The sequence below is a fragment of the Onychostruthus taczanowskii genome, unplaced genomic scaffold (assembly GCF_017590055.1).
Source record: "Onychostruthus taczanowskii isolate IOZ18803 unplaced genomic scaffold, ASM1759005v1 scaffold6, whole genome shotgun sequence".
In the NCBI taxonomy this organism is placed as follows: domain Eukaryota; kingdom Metazoa; phylum Chordata; class Aves; order Passeriformes; family Passeridae; genus Onychostruthus; species Onychostruthus taczanowskii.
Genome location: NW_024503679.1, coordinates 799,886 through 820,408, shown reverse-complemented (window position 1 = coordinate 820,408; position 20,523 = coordinate 799,886). Strand labels below are relative to the sequence as shown.

Sequence of the window (20,523 nt, the reverse complement as noted above, 5' to 3'; positions counted from 1 at the left end):
GGCTCCCTCTTCCCACACCCTCCGGCTCGCCACATAGCGGGGATACCCGGATTGCTGCCGAACCGTCTGGTTTTCCATGTTTTTACGCGTGGAAAACGCGCAGGTCCCGCACCCATGCTGGGCCGGTGCAGGAAGGGGGAAACCTGCATTTACTGCGTTAAAACCCACGAACTTTACGGACCGAACGCCTGAGGGGAGGGGGGGGGCAGCGCGTCGCCCCTCAGGAGAGGGCGGCGGCCCCGCCCCCCCGCTCTGCATGCGCGAGGCGGGGGTGGGCGGGAGGCGGCGCGCGCCCCGCGGGGTCCGTGTGAGGGAGGGACGGAGCGAGCGAGCGGCGGAGCCCGGCCCGCGATGGAGTGAGGGAGGGAGCGCGGCCGCTCCGCCCGCCCGCCGCTCTCCCTCCGCTGCCTCCGCGCAGCCCGCCCGGTAGGGAAGGAAGGCAGGAGGAGCCCCCCCCGGGGGAGGGGCTGGCGCTGGGTGCAGCCCGGCTGCCGGGCGCGGGGAGTGGAGCGATGGCGGCGCGGAGAGCCCGGCGATTCCTCGGCTCCCTGTGCATCGCCCTTCTCTTCGCGCAGACCGCACCGACCGGCGCCGCGGCGCGGAGCGGCTCCCGGAGCCTCCTGACGGGTAAGAGCGCGGCGAGACCCCGGCGGGCGCGGAGCTGTGCGGGGGCGCGGAGGGGTCCGGGGGGCGGCGGGGCCCGGGGCGGCCCCGGCACGGCGAGCGGTGCCGAGGGGCTGAGCCCGCTCCGCTCCCCCCGTGCGGGCACCAGCAGGGGCCACTGCGAGCCTCGGGGAGCGGCGGCGGTGCCTCCCCGCGAACAAGGGACACCTGGAGCCCTGTCTGTGGGGGATTGAACGCTTCACCCACCTGTGCTCCCGGCTCGCTGGTACCGGCGAGGGGAGCCAGGCACACCTGAGGGGAATCGGGCTTGCAGCTCGCCAATGAGGGGAGCCAGGCACACCTGAGGGGAATCGGGCTTGCAGGTCACTAATGAGGGGAGAAGGGCGCACCTGAGGGGAATCGGGCTTGCAGCTCGCCAATGAGGGGAGAAGGGCGCACCTGAGGGGAATCGGGCTTGCCGCTTACCCCTGAGGGGAGCTGGGCACACCTGAGGGGAATCGGGCTTGCCGCTTACCCCTGAGGGGAGCTGGGCACGGGCGGGCTCTGCCCCCGCTCGGGAGGGCTGCTGGAAGCGGCGCGGACTCGGTACCGGCAACCTGTGGAGAGAGAGGAACTTGCCTGGGAACTGCCGCAGTAGCCCAGAAATGAGCGGTCTGGCAGCGTTTCAGCCGCGGTAGTTCTCACACCTTTTACCATTGTTGTCTTTAATGGTCCATGATTGAATCCTGGTTCTTTATAGGCTACGGAAAACGTAATCTCACCCAGGTGAGGCAGGAGAAGGCTCTCTCAAAAGCCCTTGCATGAGACCATTAATACCACAGAAGCCTCCTTAGCTTTGCAGCGATGTTATCTGCTCGTTATGCCAAATGCTGGCTTTAAAAAGTAACTTCTTTATTTCCTTCTTGCCAGCAATAAGCTAGTAGGATGCTTGAAAGAAAATCTGGTCTTGAATGCTGAGTGCTGGGATTAAAAAAAAAAATACCCCCTGTAGGTTGATTGAATCCTAGTATTTTGAGAGAGCTCTGTGCAAGTGGAATATGGAAAAAGCTGCTGGTCAAATGAGTGTTTTTTAGCAATTTGGGAAAGAATGGTTGAATTCTGACATTAAATGGTATGATTGTTCTGTTTCAAATCACATTAGGCAGGATCTTCCACGGTGGTTCTCATCTTGGACACCACTGATGGAACCATGTGAGCTGACTCCTGTTGACAGGGAGTATTTTTATTTATCCTCTTGCACAGTACAAAATTTGCAGATTCCAGATCTGAAGTAGATTTTTTTTTCTTTTGAAAAATGCAGTTTGACTCAAAAATCTGCAGAACATGTGTAACAGATAAGTTACTTGGTTATGTGTAAAATCTTGCCACGTGGTGATTCTTTTCTGATATTCCTGCTCTCCTGACAGCTCAGTGGCCTTATGATTGTGTTAGTAGCTCTTTGTTAGTTTAAAATAATCTTTTATCGTTTGAGGAAATCAGATTATTAGGTGAAGTTCTGTCTGTTGGAGCCAAATATGTGAATGAAGTCTGCAGAGTGGGGGTGATGTGCTGAAGTGATATGGAATAAAACCTTCATTGGAGCTGTTTATCAGAGCAGGAATTTGGGAGTATCATTGTGGAAATTTTGGATGTTCTCTCTCTATTGTGGAAGGTGCCTTTGTGCTGTGTCCATGGATGTGTCCTGTGGGATCCCTGGGGAGGACCAGGAGCTGGGCTTTCCCTGTCTGAAAGTGTTTTTACCAGTTACTGAGGAAAGGGAGAAAGGCTCTCTTAGTTCTTTGTCTCAATAAAGAGGATGTGTCGTGGATGAAGTTCACTTTAATTCACACTATTTCCCGTCTAATTGCTAGTAGTTTTTCTTAAATACAGGATGTTCCACATACTTTTATATGGGTAGGTGCTCATAGGAGAGTGAGTTGGGTGCAGATGTTCCATGGCATGAAAAGAACTTTCATGGTTTCTCCTACTGGAGTTTAGATGCGAGGGGGGTAGTGCTGTCTTCTGTTCCATGCTCTGGTGAAGCTTGATCTCTTCAGGATGCTGGGAAGAGCCTCCTTAGGCTGAGGAACACCAGGTGAGAGGCAGAGGAACACCAGGCAGAGCTTTGGCTGTGGGACTCACAGCTCTCCTTGTCAAGGCTGAAGTGCTGCTTGCTATGTCCACATCAAGGGGTTTTAATGCAAAAACACCCCATGGTGGCATTTTGGTGTGGGTAAAAGTGCCAGAAATGGGCAGAAGTTGCAGATTTGGAAGCCTGTATTCTTTGTATGGAGTCATGTGTGTTGGAGGGACATTTGATCCTATTTATAAATAGCTCATCATGGCTCTCTGAAGAAGAAAAGAGTGCAGCTGAATTATTTTAGGAGAAAACTGTATAACTTCATTTATTTGTGTATCTGCAAACATTAGTATGTTTTCCAGTCTAGTTGGTTGCTCTGCAGATAAGGCAAGATGAGCTGCTGATTTTAGAATTGGGACAACATTTCACTTAGATGAGGGAATAAAACAAATCAGGAAGAAGCATCAAATTAAGCTAAAGCCTGTCTCCTGTAACTGTTTGTAACTGAGTTGAGATAAGCATAAAAACTTGGATCTATACAGATTGCATTATTGGAAATAAAAATGAAGCTAGTGTCACCTAATTTTTAATAGGAGAGCTGTGATAGCCTGTATACACCATTAAGATTGCAAATGAGATTATTCAGAAGCAGGAAATTTGTTCTTTCTCTCCCTGGTATTCTTGAAGTCCTTGGAATCGATATGTATTTTGTTTTTAGAGGACAAACTGCTGGTTTGGGAAGTCCCAGTGGAGCAGAATTAGCAGTTGGTGGGCCTGGAGCTGCAGGAGGAGCCCAGAACTGAAGGGGTCTGTGTGCAGCAGGCTGGGAAGTGCATCCAGGTGCTGCTGCCAGGGATGCTCCTTCTGGGGAGTGATGGGGGGTATGGAAAGCTAAGGATGGCAGCACAGATCAGCTGGGGTCCCTAGAAACAGCAGGTTGTCATTTGTTTCTGTTTTGTATGTGCTGCTTGATTATTTCTAATTATATCCCAAGTTAAAAATAGAGCAGAAATATTCAGGTCTCGGTTACGTCCCAAGTCAGTTAAGCACGGGTCTCCCTGCTTGATATTCCTGTTCCATATGGACAGGTTGCATATGGTTTTTGCACTGCATGTTTATTAGTCATCTAAGAAAATTACTTGACTGGCTTATGAAGCTTTCCTAATAAACTAACACTTCAGTTTCAGAGTTGTCAGGTGTGTACACACCTGTGCCTAATGTTCATCACAGTGAAAAGCAGCAAACAAAAAGTGTCATAAAAAAAAAAAAAAGCTTGGCTTAGTTACCTTGTGCTAACTTATCAGTGTAAGTAAGGAAGTTACATATGGCAGATATTTCCTTATACAAATAAGAGTATTTGGTTGTTCCTGATGATAAAATGCCCTTGTGATTTACACGAGGTTAACCTTCAGCCAGAGATTGTCACAGAAGTCTAAGGACTCTGTAGGCACCTAACTGGAGTTTGTTGCATGGCCAAGAGGAGGGGAGTGATAATAAATGAGTGAGGAAATGAAGTGGGAGTTCAGGAAAACTACACAAGGAGCAGTGCAATATTCTGCTTAAGTTTTGCTTTCAAGCTATAAAAACATTTAACTTGGGCAAAATCAGCCTGAGCGTCACGGGGCGTTTGAAAGCGAATTTTGTTATCATCACCAGTTCATGGAGATAATTTGGTGTGTAAAATGTGTGCCAATGTATCCAACTTTTCTAAGCATGCAGGATGTTTAAATGCACTTTGCATTGCCTATGAGGAGGTATGACTGGAGTTGTTGCTGGTAACTAATTAGTGTTGGTTTCCCATGAGGACTCGGTGCTGGTGTTGGGGATGTCACTTGGTGGAAGGAAACTCCACTTCTGTCTAGCTGGTTTGTAGGGGTCTCAGTGGCTGCAGGGCCCAGACTGCAGCTTCCATGCTGGATCCAGAGGGGTTTCTTTACCTTCCTCCAAGGGTTGTGGACTGGGTGTTCAGCCCCTGGGAGCTCCAAAGTCTCGGTGCAGCCTTTGGGAATGGCCATGGAGGCACAGGTCTGTGTTTGCTCCTTGGTGTGCTGGGCTGAGAGGAGAGAGCTGCCCCAAACTCTGGGGTGCTGCTCGGATTGTCCTGCCAGAATACACCTCTGGGTCTCCCATATTGAAACATAATGCCTGAGGCTATTGATTTTTTAAAAAGGCAGAATAGTTCTTAATAGAGAGAATGCCTCAGCGCAGTGGAAACAGTCATATTTTACTGATTGGGTGCTATTGATTCCGTCCTCCAGTGAAATTGCCAAGATGAAAGTGGTAATCCTGATTAATTCCATATAAATAGATAAGCCTGATTTGTATGTGTACAGTTGCAGGGTTCAGTAGGAAAACTGAAAGCCTGCTTTATATGGTCTATTAGGTGCTTTAATTTCCAGAGTTTTTACCCTTTAGTCTTCTTGCAGAGGAGCATCTTAATTTTATAAAATAAGCAGACTATCAATTTATGATAAATCCTTTTTGCATCAGTTAAAATATATTTTCTCCTCATTAAAGCTGCCCTTACCAAAGGCAGTGAAAGAATTGGAATGTTCTGCTGCTAAACTTTCTTGGGATTTTGGTAATTCCCTGGAGTGTGTAACAACCACAAGCTGTTTGATTTGTGCAAAAAGAGAAGAGGTTTAATTTTAATGAAAAGTAATAAATTACTCTAAAGGATTTTTTGTTTTTTTTACATCAATACTAAACTTATCATTCCACTTGTTGCTTCTGCGTGTTTTGGGATTGAATGTATGAGTAGGAAAGAAATTACAGTTAAATCCATAAAGGTGCTGCTCAGACAGGACTGCCTACCTTGGGAGCTCAGTGGGGTCCAAACACATAAACTCAGGTATTTTTTTATGGCATCTGATTCTCATTGCCAGCCTCTGGACTTTCCTGGTTCAGCTTTCCGTTTGCTGTTGTGATATGACCAAGACTGAATATGGCATTTTTGGGAAGGAATGTTCTGGTCATTCAGTCATGTAACAATGTTTTATTTTCCTATTCCTTTGACATTCTAGTTTTCCAGTGAGAAATCTTGTTTTAAGTTGATTTAGAAACAGTGAATTGTACAATAGAGAGAGCTTTTTCCCCCTCAAAATGTGTTGTTCTGCATGTGTTAGCTGTGAATTTTCTTCACTGTGGAGCTGTTTGTGCAGCTGGCTTGGTGCTGGTTACCACTGAAGAAATTCAGATATTCTGCTTAGCCTGAATTTCTTCATTTGTGCATTTTTAATCTATTGATCCTCTTTTCCTTAGTGTGTTGCAGAGGATTTTGCTCATATGATGGACTTTTGATGATGTGGATTTTGATGATTTGGTTCTTTTGGGTCTCATCAAAGCATGGCAGCGTGGTGATAATTTTTGGTATCCTCTAGTCATGCAGTTTTGTTTGGAGGTCTTTTAAAAGTGGAAAAGCTTTTTTGTGATTAAATTGTCCACTAATTAATCTGTCTGCTCAAAGAATTTGTGCAGTACTGTCTGTTGTAGTTAGGTCAGATTTTAATTGTTATGTATATGGGTGTGAATCTTACTGTGTTTTTATTATGTTTTGGTTTTTTTATTACCTTAAACCCCCATGCTTTTGTACTTCTGCCTGCTGATCCCTTAAAATTTCTCTTTGTCTCTCCTAGTAGGCACCTATGTACTTAATATCCTTTGGGGTTTCAGTGCTTCATCAGTATAGCTCTGTTGGACTTTGCCATCTGTTTTTTTAACTTTTTTTTTGCTTAGAAGTTTGTGTAACTTACAAAGGGGTTTAATTCTAGCTCATATTTATGGAGTCCAAATATATTTTACCTTTGTTTTTGTCTGATGCCTGTCTTGGATGTCTTGAAGCTGTCAGGGTTTGTGACACTGGGTCAGAGCATGTGTCAGTAGCCAGCACAGTTGTCAGCTGTTATTATTACGATACTTTGATGAATTTATCTTGTTTGATGTGTTTTTAACTCGTGACATGTGTCCAGTGTTGCTGCTGACCTCGGGGTGAGCAGCACAGAGCACGCTGTGTTGGGCATTCAGCAGCCTGGGGGCTGTACCAGTGTAGCCTTAGCTGCTGTTTCTTGCCTATTGACATATTTAAGTTAGACTTGATATGGTTTTGAGAGACTGTGTGCTTATCTACAGCTTCCATTTATTTCATGTTCTGCATGGAGTTTCCAGCCATTTAATGAGTGCTTTTCTGGGCAAGTTTTGCTTTATTTGTTGTGTACTGTACGATGGTATTTTGAGCCATGGTAAATCTCAGTTTGTCTTCATGTTTGTATGACACTATGGATAGATACAGTATCTTTCTGTATTTTAAACTGTGTATTTATAATACAGCACTGCTCCCTACATTGTCTGGGAAGTAAAAGCTCCAGCTCTGATTGTGTTGGTTCCATTTCTTCCTCTTTCATCTTCCTTTTGGCAGAGCCACCTTTGTGTTACTGCCATCACTAACAGACTTGAGCACTTGGAGGCAGCTTCCAGGTTTTTTTTCATTCCCTAGTTCTCAGTGTAATTGTCCCACAGCTTGCTTCCACTTGGACTGAGATGGAGTCAAGCCCTGTATAAGCTTCATCTTTCTTGGCTTTCCTCTGTAGTTAATGAGCCCGAACATCTTCTCTTAACGCGGCTCTGTGGTTCGTGCATTGAAACCTTATAATGTAACTGTAGTGAGGAAGGGAGAGCCACAAATAGAGGTGTTTGGATATTCCTTCTAAAAGTAGAACAGGCTGCCAAAAGTCGTTTAAGTCATTAGACCTGTCATGACTTTTAAAATTGTGAAGTGGAGTCTAACTTGTCTTCAGAATTTTAAGAGAGGTCGCGTTGCTTTAAAAAAATAATCAGAAGAATCACAGAATCATTTAGGTTGGAAAAGCCCTCCAAGATTGAGTCATTTCCCCAGCAATGCCCAGTCCACCACTAAACCATGTCCCCACATGCCACACCCACATGTCTTTTAAATAACTGAATAATTACTTGAAATTATGGCTGTTGTAGTGTTGTGCATAGCAGAGAGGAAAGCTGGGTGTTAACAAGAAGATGAAATATTTCCAAAAGTGATTTATAAAGCCAAATGTTCCTGTTTGAAAACAGGCAAGGAAGGAAGTATAAAAAACTGGAAATAAAGGAAAACTGCATCCAGAAACATTTCTTGCTGTGGTAGGACACCTCAGCAGTTTGTAACATGCTCCAGTGCCATTGGGATTGGAATTTTTAGTGGTGGGCTGTCAGTGCTCGCCTTGCAGAAAATCCAGGTGTGCTGTTATCGATTTGTGAGGTTTCCATTAGAAATGTGCTTGGCCAGATAGGAAACACAGCCGAGATGAAGTCGTAGCCAAGTGTTAATCCTATTTTGGTGTTTAGCTTCAGTGTTTCAAGCTGGCAGTGCCACTGCAGTGAGAGGTGCTGTGCCCTTCCCTTGGCTTTTCCTAAGTGTTTGTGGAGGATGTAGAGAATTGGATCAGATCCCTGCTCTTCTGCCTGCAGCACTACTCGTGCTGGCAGAAGGGAGAGGGTGACACGGGCACGGGGAACGCTGCCACTGCTTTTCTGGGGGGTGGGGATTGGCATAGGATTGGAGTATGGAAAGCACTGTGAGCAGAAGAACATTGTGTGTCATTTTAATCTTTAATATTATGTATTACAGCATATAGATTCCAGGTCTATAGACTGAAACCTTCTCAGAAGGTGTGTGTTATTTATTAGCAAATTCATTGAAAACCAAATGTTTCATAAAAGTTCATTTTCAGATTGGTAACGAATTCTCAGTTCAGCTTTAATTACTGCTTTGGTTTGTAGCTTTTTTTCCCACGCTGAAATTTCATATGTTTGTCTGGTTTTGAAGTGGGAATAAAGCTACAGGTTTCATCTTAAAAATACTTAGCCTTGAGGAAAAAAAATGCAAAACTGCCCAACAGGTTGTGGTTTCAGAAGAGCATGGAGGCCTGACCATTCTGAATATACTCACTTGCTGAAGTCCAGAGGGAACCTCAGTTAATGATGCTTGTCTTGTGTAGTGTATCATTTTTAACAGCTGTACTGTAGCTTTTTGGGCCCTGGACTTTCACAACCATCCCTGTATCAATAATGAAATCCTGTAAGGACAGCACTTCATGGAAACCTGGTTGGAAATGTAAGAAAAATTTTAAATGTTGTAGGGTTGTGAAGGGAAATGGGAAACACTCTTGACAGCCAAACCAGCCCCCCCAAGACTGAGGAGAATGGCAGCCAGTTGAATGGCTCGGGATGACATTGCTCAGTTTGTCTCAGGGTAAAATGAACATGGAAATGAAGTGCTGGGGCTGTGCATGTCCTGGGAGGCTGGCAGGGAGCTGAGGGTGAGTACTTCAGGAGGTGGAAAACTGCTCCCTGCTGCACTGGGCTCTGTTTTGCTGTGTTCTTGGTGGTTCTGCAGAGCAGATATGGGACAAAATGTTTTGATTTGTCTAGGTTACCCCTTTTTGCTGAAGGAGATGTTGGTAATGCAGAGGTAGAAATCATGGGGCTGATAGACCAACCTCTGCCAGCCCCTGTAAGGATGCAGTGCCCTGTGCCTTGTTTATGGTGAAGGGACAGAACCAGGGATTCCACCTGAAATCACAGCACTCTGTTCTTACTCGTTTGCAACAGCAAATTTAATACTTTTTATGGGACACTATTTTCATTAGCATTAAGAGCTCTGAGAGACTGCACCACAGATTTTGGGTGGGACAGCTCTCCTTCGTCATTTTCTCAAGTTGCTTCCTTTTCTGGAATCTGACAAGGCTTGTCTTCTGTTTGAAGTGTAAAATAGCTTATTTATCCAAATCTTCACATGTTCTTGTTTGCTCATACCTACTTCAGGTCTTCAGAGCCTTAATTTTAGGTTCTATAGTTCTACTGTTGCTATGGATTCTTTTTGCTTGTCTCCTTATTTGAAGTTATGGTAGGTTTTGAAAAATACCTGGATAGTATGAGATAAGAGATGGTTGAGATACCTGCAATGATCTGGTAACCAGCTTGTGTTGTGGTTTTATGTAACTTTTTGGAGATGTGGATGAAAGAAAACCCACACAAACCACAGCTGCAGAAAATGGAGTGTCCTGTTGGCACGACTGGAAAACCTTGGCAGTTCCACTGGGTGTAGGTTTGTGTTCTTACCCTTTCAGTGTGTTGTCTGTGAGTGCAGCTATATAGGATTTCTTGTAGGTGATGTAAATATTTCAGGTCTACTCTAAACTGAGGGGCCAGAATCTGCAAGGCAACACCACAGCATGTGAATAGAGGTTTCTGTATTTCACATCTGAGACTTTTGGAGGGGAAAATTGACTTCTGAATGTGGAAAGAGGAGAACCAGGCATCAGATGCACCCAGAGCAGGATCCAATACATTCCACTTTCTAGGTAGTGCTAGTTAAAAAGGCTTTTCCTGGTTCAGCTCAGTTGGAATCTCTTGTGCTCATGGTAACAGCATGAACAACCCCAAATCTGAAGTGTTGGTTTTCTAAAGTAACATTTTCCAGTTGTTTTCTTTGCTGTTGTTGCCAGCTTTTCATTTCACTGAGGAAATCAGTCTAAATGGAAAAAGCCAGCACTCACAGGAGCTGGAAATCTATGTGTGCTAGATCTGATCTCTGTGTGCAGTTTGGTTTGTGCTGCTAGTTGTTCACTCTGGAACTTCCTGGGGAGGCACCACTGCTCAGGGCTCTGTAGCAGAGCTTGAGCCTGTGCTTTGGGGTTTCATCTTTGCTTTCACATTCATCCTGGGCAGACTTTATGGCTTTAGCATTTTCAAGCATATCCTTTACTGATTTACTAAAATAAGGACCTGTAAGAAGTAGATTTTTGCCTTTGCTTTTGTCTCATGTGATCTTAAGCATTTTCTCAAAGTTTAGCCCATTCAAGACATTATTGTTTCTTCAGAAGGCTTTGAAAGGTTGTCAGGTGCTTGTTTCTGTTATTACAGATGGATATATGGAGCACGTTGATTGCTGAAATCTAATTTAGCTCCTGTCATGTGACTAACTTCATTCTTAACTTGTGTGCTGAAGGCCTCTTGGTTATTGTGCGTGAGCACGATGAGTGGAGGTGATGGTGTTCATTTAAAAAATAAGTTTGGCCTTTGTAGGTTGTGCCTCACTGGTGGTACTGAGAGCTTTGTGGAACCATTACCAAATGCAAATCATTACCAAAGCTGGGTTCACTGCCCCTCTTGACTGTGATTCCCTTGGGATGCAAAGCTGGATTGAATGAGTGAACTGAATGCGAAATCACCACACGTTCAGTGACCTGCCCACGTTACTGGCATCTGATTTCTTGTAACTTGTGCAGTCTTTCAGTACAGGAAGTGGATGGTAGGTTGAGTTGATGCTTTATATCAGTAACCCAAAGACTGAAAATTTATTAGGGCGACTCTTGTCATACCTGGTACTTAAAACTCTGTAACTTAAAACCTGGAAGTGGTTTTAAGTTACAGAGTTTTAAGTACCTTTCAGGTACTGGTGGGGTGGGGCCAGTCTGTTACCTTGTAGCCAGGGAACTGTCCTGGATGTTACTGCTGGTTTTCTTCAAACTTCCTCATAAGTGGTTTCAGAAACAGGACTTCATCTTCTTCCAGGGCTATCCAGAGGTGCTGTGTGGATAAGGAGCCATTTCCCATCCTCTGCAAGGGAGTAGGAATATTTCTGTTTTCAGGAAGCTGTTAGAGCTTTTTTAGGCAGAGCTTTGGAATTCTGCTAACAAGAACACTGTTTGCTTTATCGCCTGGAAAATTCCTCTTCAGGCAGTTTTCCTAGAGATTGATAGGCAGGTGTTAGATGCTGACCAAACTGGGTATCACTGTAAAAGCAGAGCCACATTTAATTCATTCTTCAGCCTTTAATGATAATAACAGTTACATTTGTGCAGACTTACAGCAGTTGGAATCAGAAACATCCATGCTCCTGCTGTAATTGCTTCTATACCCTTCCAAGGCTGCAACACAGCCTTCAGTGGTGGCTGTGCAGATGTAATTTCATTTTGAGGTGCCATTTCCTAAATGCTTTTAGAATAAAAATATGTAATACTTGTTTCCAAGCCTTCTGATCTGCATGGGAAGGGAAAGGTGGATGGAATGTAACTGGAATGGTCTCTGCAGGTGTGTTACTGCTTACAGTGAATGAGGTGGGGTAATTAAAAAGTGAGCTTGTATAGACCAGTAGGCAAAACCCAACTTTTAAACCCCCCAAACGCTTTAGTTTATGTAACTGTAGCTGCCCTGCATTTTTGTATACAAACGAGCACACACATGACTCAAAACCTGATTAAGATGGTGTAAATATTTGACAAAAATAGCTCATAAATGCTATCTTTGAGCAGGCTTTTGATGCAGGAAAGGAGCAGCTGGACAAATTTGCATTTACAAATCATTTACCTTAGGAGAAAGCTCAAGTTCAGTGCCTTATCACAAAGGCATTGCACGTTAATTATTTATCGCGTGCTTTGATGCCGGGTTCTTGCTTTAATAAACCGTTCTGGGGGAGGTGGCTGCTGCTCCTTTTAGCTCAGCTCCTCCCTCCCGTCCCCTCGGGGTAAACCCTGCGGTGCCTTTCCTGAGAGTTTGCCTTCCAAGTTGCTGCTAAGTTGGATTTCACAACTTTTTGTTAAAATTAGAAATGTTTCTGTGATACATATTTAATTGCTGTGGCTCTGTCATCCCTATGTGTAACTTTGTGATCTCTATAAAGATAGAGCTGAACCTGATTTAATTTCTCTCTTTTACATATGTTTTTGCACTTTCAAACTTTGCTTTACAGAAAACTATCAATAAAAAATGTTTATCATGGAAGTCTGATTAGAACTGTCTGTGCCATCTGTACTTGGCTTAAAAGGAGAAATTTAGTGGTGTCAACACAGAAAATGTAAACTGCTCTGGTCAGTAGGACAGTCACTTCAAGCTTGTAAATTCTTGAGAAACTGCACTGATAACTTGGAGATTGTTTTGAGCATGACTGTGACACCGTGTGAGATCTTTCTGACGTTGCTTCATGATTTTTGGAGTACAAAAATAAAGATTTTTCTTAGACTGTACTTCTGGAATGTTGACATTTTGTGTCATCCACAAGCTAAACTTAAACAGCAATTAGGAAACTGTAATTCTTGTAGTTAAAATCCATGTTGGAGTTTTAATCAGAAATTCTCTGTATAGATCTGTTTTCTGGTGGCTTTTGTTTTCAAGCCTGGAAAAATCCTGTATTTCCCTTTGCATCCCCCAGCTCACAGTGTCTTTGTGAAGGTGTACGAGATGGATAATGTACACACAGTCATGGGATTGTTTAGGTTAGAAAAGTCCTTTGCAGTCGCTGAGACCAGCTATTCCCCCAGCCCTGCCAGGGCCACCTCTGAGCCACATCCCCAGGTGCCACATCCACACGGCTTCTGAGTCCCTCCGAGGATGGGGGCTCCACCATGCCCCGTGCTGGGCACGACAGCCCTTAAGTGATTTTCCCTAATATCCAACCTAAACCCCCTCCTGTTTCCTGGTGTCTCTGGGGTCATCCTCTCTGCCCTCCTGTCAGGGACTTGGAGGGGACAATGCGGTGTCCCCGAGGCTCCTTCTCTCAGGCTCTGTGTCTGGCTGTTCATCCCCGGGCTCTGGGAGGCTGTTGGAGCTGTCGGGCTCCTGGGAACTGCTGCGGGGAGGGGACAGAACTCTCCCTCCACCCCAGAATTGTTAAGGATCACGTGTATGCTCTTTCTAGCTGTCAGCAATTAGCTTTTCAAGTAAACACTGAAAGGATTTTTAAAGATGTGAGAAGGAATATAATTAAGGAGAATGGTACTACCTTAATGTGGCCGGGAAGCCACACTGGGATTGAATAATTTTATTTAAATATATTTGCTTGGCAAAGGAGATGAATGCTGTAGTGAGGGCCTCCTGCTTCAGGACCGTTTTCTTTGTTAGCCTGGTGCTTAGAGCCTTTCTCAAGTGTTCCTCATTGTAGAAAAAATGGTTTTCCTTTCTTAATATTTTTGAAGCACTTTAACCCTTGAGCACTCTGTATGAAGTTGAATAGAAGAAGAATAGAGTAGCTGGCTGTGCCTGTGCCCGGGATGGAAATAGGAAGAGATGTTTTGCTTTCTGATTTTGCTTGTTCTCGTGGTTTATTCCCCTTAGTGTAAGTGCCAGAGCAGGAGTCTGCCCTCCTTAATGAACACTTCCAAACGCTGCCTGCATCCCGCAAGAATGTGAAAGTACCAGCGAATTTTTAGAGGTCTTAATTTGTCAGAGGCCCAAGCCCCACCGTTCGCGGCTGTAACTGAGGGTCGTTCCCGCTACTGTGACCCCCCAAAGGCCTCGGTGCCTTTCGTGGGCCGGGGATGTTCGCGAGCCGCTCTCTTCCCGAGGGCTGCTCTAATCCTCTTGGGGATATTTTCATGGCCTGACAGAGCAGAGGAATGTCTGAGGCCGCCGCAGGGGGCTGGGGAGAGCTCTCGGCCATGGGCGGAGCGGGCTCCAGCCGGGCCGGGAGCGGCTCCCCTGCCCCGGGAAGCGCGGCCGGGCACATCGTCCTGGCCGGGAGGAGGAGGAGGAGGAACCCACGCCCGCATCGCAGGCTTGCGGCGCGGGTAGGGATGAGGATGATTTCTGCAGCTTGCTTTGCCTTTCTGTAACGCCGGGCACAAAGGACCGCGATTGCAGCCTTCACCTGCAGCGACTCTTGCCCTGCCCGCCCATGCCAGCCCTGGCTGGTGGGAGTACCAAACCCACGAGTTTTCAGTCTGGTAAATTCTAGAAAGACTGAGAACTCAAAACTACTGCTTCCAGTGGCTGCCGGAGACAAAGCTTTTCCCAATCCATTGTGGCAGCTTTCTACGTGGTTATTGTTCTTAATGCACGCTTGCACTGGAATCGTTTGCGAGGGAAAAGCTGTTTTGGAGATCCATACAGAGAAATGAATCCTGATTCTTACACGTTGGGGGAGAAAATATATACTGTGAGAGCTAAGTGGGTTTTGTTACCCCAAAGTCAAGAGCAGAAAAACCTTCAAGATGTAAATATGTTACAAATTATATTTTAGTCAACACAATTGATTTCACACATGACTTGCATAAAAAAAGTAATTTTTTATATTTCTGAGGCTAAACAGTTACAATATTATTCTGAAACATTGCAAAATGCTGTGTTGTGCAGAAGTTACAAGGAAATGTAGCTGCTTGCACTTGATGCTGTTTATCCAGGCCCTACTCAATGTGTAGCTCTTTGATGTAGCCTTTGCTTGAAGAGTGTTCTGAATTTTGCTGTTAGATGTTAATGATGCCAATATTAAGTCAATTCTTTCTGAGTACCTAATCAATATACAGAATTATTTTTTTATGTGCCGGAAATTGATTTTAACACTGCTTTTTTTGTCTCTAGCTTTCCTGGTTCTCAGGACATTATTATGAGAAACAGGTACTAAAACGTCTTTTACACAGGTATTAGTTTTGTGGCATGGTACAGATCTGACAAAGGAATTAAACTTATTAAATGTATAGTCATTGCAAGGATTTTTCATGTGGGCTAGGCAATCTAGTTTTTAAAATATTAAAGCAGGAGGTTTGTGGGAATATGGCACAGCGAACTGCCTGGTGTCTTGAAAGCTCCACAGAAAACTCTGTAATTATGTTCACTAACTTAGAAGAAAACAACCTGTGAACTTGACTCGACACCTTCTGTCAGACACAGATGTCACAAAAATATCTTAAGTCCTTGTTTTGGTACATTTGCTGGACTTTTGTTACCCATCCACAAATCTCCAAGGCATTGAAACTTTAGGGTCCTTCTTTAAATGGCATCAGGTAGAGATAGGGGGTACCATGCATACACATTTGTGCTGTTAAATTTAGAATAAACCCTATCATTAGCTCAGAGACTCCTATCAAACCAGTTTAAAAACCAGACTTGTCTGTTGCTGTAGGGTGGCCCAGATGAGCTCACCCAGGGGTGCAGCCTGTCTCCAGTCGCTGTTCTTGGGGTTGCTGTGCTGTTTGTTTTGCTGAAAACTGGAAATTAAAATAAGATCTCAGTCTTTTCATAACCGTTCTCACATGGAAGGAAATCGACTTTGCTTGTTACTCTGACAAGTGGATTTTATTGTAATGTGTTGGTGCACTGTTGTTTTGTGCACATTATACCATTCTTATGCATATAGTCTGGTCACATAATAGTTTATTCATCACTAAAATTGTTCTGGAAAGCACGGAGCTACCAGCAATTGTCACTTCCCCGAGTCTTTCTGAATGGCTTGAAATCACTCTGAACTCTTGAACTGTCTTTTCTTGTTCCTCGGAATATTAACCTTATCACTTGAGAAACGAGCACAGTTTGGGTGCAGAGAATACACAATACTTCATCCTTTCAGTCCCTCAATTTTACTTTGCATGGAAATCAAAATACGAAATTTCAAAAGCCAAGTGTTCCCACGTGACTGCGGGGTGTAAGGTGACCTTCTTGGCTCTGGTCCCAGTCCAGGAATGTATCGTTTCTTTGAGTTAGACTTTGAAACAGGTATTACTTTACAATTTAATTGGCTGCATGCATCTCAAAAAGGATATAAACCAGTGGGTTTTTCCACTATGGAGACATAAAGGCTTGTTTCACAGGAGAGGAGGCATAAACAAGCTGGTACAAGGAGCCCTGTATGAACGGAGCTATACTGTATACTTCAGGGGGAAAAAAAATAGTCAGAATTTTTTTTTTGCCTTGTGGGTTTTGGCAGTGTAAAACAAAACAGTCAGTGTTCTCTTATAAAGCTGAAGAATTCTTTTATATCTTAAAAACATATTTAAAGACCCCCCCCCCATGTCTTTGTGGATCGCTGCAGATGTTGTTCAGCCTTAATTTTGCTGGAGGTTCTTCCTCAGTGTGGTCACTGCTGTGTTTGGTGTGTACTGGTGACAATTTCAGAGCTGGGGCAGCAACCAGCTGCTTTGAAACCAAAGGCCACTGCCAATTAGAGACAAGAAAAAAGAGAAATTCAGAACATTTTGAGTGGTAAACCCCTTGTTTTGGAGGTTTTTTCCCTTTTCTCTTTTTTAATAACTGAAAGTGATCTAATTAGTGTCTGTAGCTGGATCTGAAAGGCTTTTGCTGACCTATATTCAGACCCCTTTCATCAGTTCCTGTGTGGGGAAGAACTCAGTTATTTAGCAGTGAGGAGCCAGACATTGCAGGGAGGGTGGATAAGCCTCTTAGTTCTTTGAATCTTGTTTTGCTAGTTGTTTGTTCATTCCTGACTTCAATATTTGTGGCTTATCTGCAATTTTAATCTGACTTTACTGTTTTGACCCTTCCTTCTTTGTAATCTGTGGCTTTTAATGTCTAAAAGGTCCTAAATATTTGATCAAAATAAGACCTAATTCCCCTTCTGAAGGAATAAATCACTTTAAAAGTGGCAGAAAGAGAAACCATATGCAGAGAAAATGTAGTTTGAGGGGAAAGATAGAGCGTGCAAGCAGACCCAATCAATTACTGAGGCTTGGCACTAATGTTCCCTCTGCTCCCCACTCAGCCACTTGCAGGCTTCTGGTGCAACTTCGGGAGTTTCCATTAATCTGTTTAACGCTGAGAGCTCTGGGCACAGAGCTTGGACCTGGCTTCTCCTGTACATCTCATTTTGTCCTGCCTGCCCCCATCCTGGGTGCTCCAGTTTGAGCTCCAGGTGCACTCGGTGTGCTTGTTCCTGTGGCAGCTGCACCGGGGTTTGCTCTGGGATTATTTGGAGCAGAGCACGGGGATCTCTCAGTTGGTTCCTCTGTGGCTCAGAATTCCAAGAAGGATGTTGAGATCACGTGTGTCCTTCCTATTGCTGATTTAGCAGAGTCTTCCTGCTCTCCATGTTTCACCAAAGAGAATTTGTTAAAGCTGGTGATGAAACCACCACATCTGAGTTATTCAGACATGGGACTAGAGGATAATCTTTTTCCTCTGAACTCCTCAGGGTTGCAGCACTTGACATCTTCAGAGCTCCTTAACAAAGATGATAAGCAGCCTTAGTCCTGGGGCTGAGTTAATCAAACTGATAAACGCCCAAAGGAGATGGCAGGTTTGGGTAACATCCATGGCAAAATAGCTCCTGGTTATTTGCTGGAAGAAAGACTTTTAGTCATGAGGTTTTTCACTTGTGGATTTGGTTGCCAAGAAAAAGTTGGAAAAAATTTACTAGAAATTATCACTGTTCTCCCATTTTACAAAATGTCATTTTCAAGCAATTCCTGACCTATTAGCTCCTGGAAATTTTGTTTAATCTTATCTGAATATTTACTGGCCAAGTCGTTAAAATATTATTTAAACACAGGCTATCATTTATAGCTGATTTTTTTTTTTTAAATAAAAGCTAAATATTTAAAGTTGAGCTTGCTTTAAAGTCAACATTTATATTAATGCATAACTAAATATTCTGGCAGTACAAGCCTGACATTTAAAAGAAATTCATATGAGTGGGAAGGGGGAAGTCACTGGATAAGCACTGGCAGTTGAGTTTAAGTAGTAGCTGGATTCTGACAGACATCAGGCTTTGTGCTACTGCAAGGAAAGTTCGGTGGGTTCTTCACTCAACCTTAAAATATTCATCAGGAGCAGGAAAATCGGGACAACTGTGTCTTCTGCTCCAGTCTGGGAGTGAAGAGGAGCGTGTGGGAAGTGGAGATCACAGCAGCTCGCGATCAAAGCTCTGCAGCTCCCGACCAGAGAGGCTTTTGTTCAACACATCTCACATCTACACAACACGGCAAAACTGCGAGTCAGGAGCCTTTAATGTGTGCTGTTTAAAAAGACTCAAACAACACCCAAACAACTTCTCCTTGTGTTTACAGCATTCCAGTTAATTCTCCAGGAAAGTGGCTTGACACTGGTATTAAGTAATTTCATGTCATAAATATTTCTTTTGAATGTAATAACATGTGAAAAGTAGTACAGATGGGTTTTAAGCAGTCTGATGTACATAAAATATCTTCCTCGCTCCAAAGATTAAGGTTTGGTGCTGTGATTATGGGTTATCATCTTGAAAATTATCAGCCTGGCTTCCAGGGAAGGAGCTTTGTAATAATGGAGTGATGATTTTTAGAACAATCAGAGGATGGGATGACCCAGTAAAACTCTTTTCTTGTTTTTTCAGAGTAACAGGATTAACAGATCGATCCAAATAGATCAATTCTTAAGTCTGACTAAGCATTGAAAGGCCACCACCTGTGAAATCCTAATTTTGAAGTCGTGGTGAACTAATTGTTTTACTTTCAGGTGTAGCACTTCTGTGGAAAAGAGGTCTGATGGAATTTTAGTAAGTAACTGATATATTACACAACAAGATCAGTTGCAGGTAAAATTGTGTCATGTAAAAACAAAACAAAAACAGTCTGTTCATGTGCAGACACATGGCTGTTTTGGACTTGAAGAAGAGTGAAAACCAGGGATTTGGAACACGAAGCACTGGGTTAAATGTGTCGTGGAGGAAATCCTTCTCCCCAGAGTGATTGTGGTTATTTACTCCGTGTTACCTTTCTCCTTTCACACTTGTTCCCCTTCTCCTTTCAGACCTGTTCCCCAGCCTGTTTTTCCATTTGTGATCGGGTGCCCTGCTGCTTTCAGACGAATCAAAAAAAGCCCAAGACACTGGGCATTACCTGACCAGTGCATTCCTTTTCTCCTCTTTGGAGTGAGAGGCTTGGCCAAAAGAAAAACCCATTGTTAGGGAGCCAGGAATGGGTCCTTGTGTGCTGTAGGAATGTGCTTTAGTATTCTTGGACAACTTGCCTCTCAACAAGAATTGTTGGTGTTGGAGCTGCAAAGACTGAATCAGCTTCCTGAGGGGAAGCAATTGTAAAATATCCAGGAAGTTGTTGGGAAATGTGAACTTCTGCTCCTGCCTGCTTGCTTTGGAGTGCTCAGCTCTCAATAGCAGCATCCACACAGCTCAGAACAATGGGGCTGTTTTCAGTGGTGGAAAGCTTTCTTGTAGCCTGGGTGTCAGAAATGTGGCATCAGGCACTGTTTAGCTCAGGCCCTTGCAAGGGTTTGTGACCATGTGAGAAGAACGGCTCCTGGCAGATCTTTGCAAGCAGGACTCTGCACTGCTGGGAGGAAGGAATCTCATTGTCATTATTTTTCTTGTTGGTCCAATTTTGGTTTAGAACACCAACTTGTCAACTTCATTGTACTTCTGTCTGGGCCAAATAGGCAAACCAAAAAAAACAGCAGAGGAAAGTACTGGGAGAGGCGGGTGTGAGAAGGGGCAGAAGTGAACGTTCTGTGTGAGACATCTGCTCTGACAGAGTCCCCCTGGTTTTCCTTACCTGAGCTTCACCTCATCTGGAAACTGCCTTACAGTGGGGGCCTGTATTGTGCTTTCTCCACTAACACTTTTTAGCAGTGGCAGAGTGACATAAAGTGGTTTTTGTTGGTTTTTCCCCCTCTCCCTGCCCTGTCTCACCTCCCAGCCAGCCCTGTTTGGGCTGCAGCCCGGTGGGAGTCCCTGTGCTGCTGCACTGCTGTCTGGGAGCTTTATCCTCACTACATCACGTGGATTTTAAGAGAGGAGATCCCTTTCATCTGATAAAACACTCTTTTTTTTTTTTTTTTGTTTTTTTAAACTGATGTCTGTTAGGGTAAAGAATGTCTTAAGTGATGAAATGTGTTCTTTGGCTGCTGTAATGGGCATGAGTTCTTTTTTTGTGTTATTAAAGTAAAGCAGATCTGGCAGTATCTAAGTACATGGTCCCAGGATTGGGTAGCAACTGCTGCAGAAGTGTATAATCAGTCTGTCCTCCTGCCTTATGATTCTATAGACAGGGAATAACATTTTTGTATTTGAGTGTGAACATTTTCAAATCTGAGCAAGTTTGAGTTCAGATTTTTCC

The 20,523-nt window shown here is 44.1% G+C and overlaps 1 protein-coding gene across 5 annotated transcripts in view; it reads left to right on the top strand.

The window, feature by feature from the left end:
• Positions 1-285: 285 nt before the first annotated feature.
• Positions 286-20,523, top strand: part of NEO1 (neogenin 1) — a 171,594-nt gene continuing 151,356 nt past the window's right edge. For all 5 annotated transcript variants that reach the window (XM_041418780.1, XM_041418779.1, XM_041418778.1 and 2 more), the window contains exon 1: positions 286-627. In XM_041418780.1, coding sequence (XP_041274714.1) covers positions 513-627 — 115 coding nt within the window. In that variant the 5' untranslated portion in view covers positions 286-512. The remainder of the gene's footprint in view (positions 628-20,523) is intronic.